General features: G+C 47.7%; 1 protein-coding gene across 1 annotated transcript; it reads right to left on the minus strand.

Moving 5' to 3' along the window:
- Nucleotides 1-263: 263 nt before the first annotated feature.
- Nucleotides 264-1,371, minus strand: MAGEH1 (MAGE family member H1). Its single transcript, XM_007096997.3, has one exon. It carries the CDS (start codon nucleotides 1,138-1,140, stop codon nucleotides 481-483), a length of 660 nt encoding a protein of 219 aa, XP_007097059.2. The 5' UTR covers nucleotides 1,141-1,371; the 3' UTR covers nucleotides 264-480.
- Between the last annotated feature and the right edge of the window lie 262 nt (nucleotides 1,372-1,633).

Raw genomic sequence — 1,633 nt, forward strand, 5'->3', positions numbered from 1 at the left:
CTATATTGTGCAGTAGCTAAGGAAATTTATGGTAGTTGTCAGTTTTCTTTATACAACAGTAGACACAAAGGTTTCAGAAAGGTCAGACATAAAAGAATTTCCCCATCCTTCTCTCACATACCGGTTTAGTTCAAACTTTTCAGAATTACCTATTTCAATGATATAAAATATGTACCAGATCACAGAATATGATGGACTCATTTTATAAGGGTAGCAAAACTGTTATACTAAGTCTCAATGACAGACAAAAAGAAAAAAAATCCTTTCTGTAATCATATTTTTAATCATATTGTGACCTTTACCAGCACTATATTAAGACGTATACAATTGTACAATATTTTGCAGTTAACAATTAGCACTGATCACAAATACCAAATGTCTCCCTTTTCCCATCATATTCAACTCAGCACCCAGCTAATCTACCCCTTTGGGTACCTCATGCTGTTTCCAACCCCCCTCAAGTGTCTGCTCCAGATTGCCCTAAGGTGCAGTGTAACCCCTAGCACCTGAATTAAGGATAGCCTCAACTTCTGCATCATCATCGGAATCCCAATCATAATTACATGGCCAGTCCTTGGAGCATCGGTTACGCACCCTTGCCACAAAATGCATGACTTTCAGCTTGCTCGATTCCACATGTGCTCTAGGTCCCCAGAAGAACTCATACTCCACGGGACTGCTACGTGGCACCGGCTTATAAATCAGGTACCCTCTGCGCACAAACTCCTCTGTGACGACCTTCTTTGGATCTCCAAAGATGCTGTGCTGCCGGCCAGGCTGCATCCCCAACTTCCCAAGCACTTTCCAGACCAGGGCCTCCTTGGCGCTGTTGCCCATGATGAAGATGAGGGCTAATATGGACATCAGGAGACTTTTCTTGGTGCCTTGAAAATTGCTCCGGGCTACGGAAGGCTTTTGTACTTGAGCAGTGCTGGAGGCTTCCTCAGGTGTAGTGGAGGCCTCCTCCGGAGTGCTAGGGTCTTCCTCAGGGCCACTCAGGTCGTCCTCCGGGGTGCCTGGGTCCAGAGAAGTGGCCATCCGGGTCTCAGAAGCTTCTGAGGCCTGGATCTTACGATTGTTGCGGTTCTCTTCCGCGGCTCTTGCGTTACGGCGGCGCCGACTCTTCCGACCCCGAGGCATGTCTCCCACTATGGGCGCCGAGCCTCTTGCAATTCTAGGGAATGATGCCTGCAACTTCTGCAGAAAGCAACTATCTCTACCTTAAGCGGCCGCTGCTGAAGCCACCAATGTCAATAGTCTTTGTAGCAACAAGCCAGATGTTCTCAGCGACAAAGCTCACTCCCAGGGAAACAAAAATGCGCGAGCAACAGCCGCCTGCATTCACTCCCGCTGCAAGAGCCAGAACGCTAGGCAAAATTGACTCCGCCTTATCTGCCACGCACTCACTGAACTCCAAAGAGGAAGTGGGCGGCTCCTCCACCGAAATATCCGTTCTCAGATAGGAAAAGAGGCATGACAAGGCAGGGGTGGGACTAGGGCAGAGATGGCAGCTAGGGATTGACAAGGGCAGGAGAATGCACAGGAGAAAAGAGCATAGGGTTCCTGTATTTTTCAGTCTAGTACAAAATTTGCTAGCGGGTATTGAGAAAGAATGTGTCTTTAATTCATTCTC

This window comes from Panthera tigris, chromosome X (genome assembly GCF_018350195.1).
Source record: "Panthera tigris isolate Pti1 chromosome X, P.tigris_Pti1_mat1.1, whole genome shotgun sequence".
In the NCBI taxonomy this organism is placed as follows: Eukaryota; Metazoa; Chordata; class Mammalia; order Carnivora; family Felidae; genus Panthera; species Panthera tigris.